Source organism: Buceros rhinoceros, unplaced genomic scaffold (assembly GCF_000710305.1).
Source record: "Buceros rhinoceros silvestris isolate BGI_N320 unplaced genomic scaffold, ASM71030v1 scaffold36669, whole genome shotgun sequence".
Lineage (NCBI taxonomy): Eukaryota > Metazoa > Chordata > Aves > Bucerotiformes > Bucerotidae > Buceros > Buceros rhinoceros.
The window spans coordinates 1-756 of NW_010432721.1; the positions used below are offsets into that span (position 1 = coordinate 1).

Here is a 756-nt window from a genome sequence, read left to right on the forward strand (position 1 = left end):
CAGGGGGGACAGGGGGGGACATTGGGGACATGGAGGGGACAGGGGGGACACCCCAGGGTTGTCCCTGCAGGGCCCGCAGTGGCCCTGTCCCCAAAGAGCCCCAAACCCTCGTCCCATTGTCCCCGTGGTGCCACGTCCCTGTCCCCACACTGTCTCTGTCCCCGTGTCCCCGTGTCCTTGTGTCCCCACGCCGTCCCCGTGTCCCCATCCCTGTCCCTGTCCCTGTCCCCATGTCCTTTTCCCCATGTCCCCACACCATCCCTGTCCCCATGTCCCTCTCCCCTGCCCCCGTGTCCCCCTTCCTGTCCCCCTGTCCTTTTCCCCATGTCCCCACACCATCCCTGTCCCCACACTGTCCCTGTCCCCGTCTCCCCATGTCCTTTTCCCCATGTCCCCATTCCTGTCCCCATGCCCTTTTCCCCATGTCCCCACACTGTCCCTGTCCCCATGTCCCTGTCCCCATGTCCCCATTCCTGTCCCCGTGTCCTTCTCTCCGTGCCCCCATTCCTGTCCCCATGTCCCCATGTCCTTTTCCCCGTGTCCCGACACTATCCCTGTCCCCGTGTCCCCGTGTCCCCACACTGTCTCCGTCCCTGTCCTCATGTCCTTTTCCCTGTGTCCCCATGTCCTTGTCCCCGTGTCCCCATGTCCCCTTTCCTGTCCCCATGTCCTTTTCCCCATGTCCCCATCCCTGTCCCTGTCCCCATGTCCCCATGTCCCTGTGCCCCCGTCTCCCCGTGCCCCCATGTCCCCGTG

General features: G+C 64.8%; 1 protein-coding gene across 1 annotated transcript; it reads left to right on the forward strand.

Annotated features, from left to right (window-relative positions):
* Window positions 1-70: 70 nt before the first annotated feature.
* LOC104500255 (sine oculis-binding protein homolog) lies at window positions 71-260 on the forward strand (the record flags this gene model as incomplete). The annotated part of the gene is made up of 1 exon (XM_010143870.1): window positions 71-260. A coding segment is annotated over one exon (190 nt), but the record flags the coding sequence as incomplete, so codon positions are not given.
* Between the last annotated feature and the right edge of the window lie 496 nt (window positions 261-756).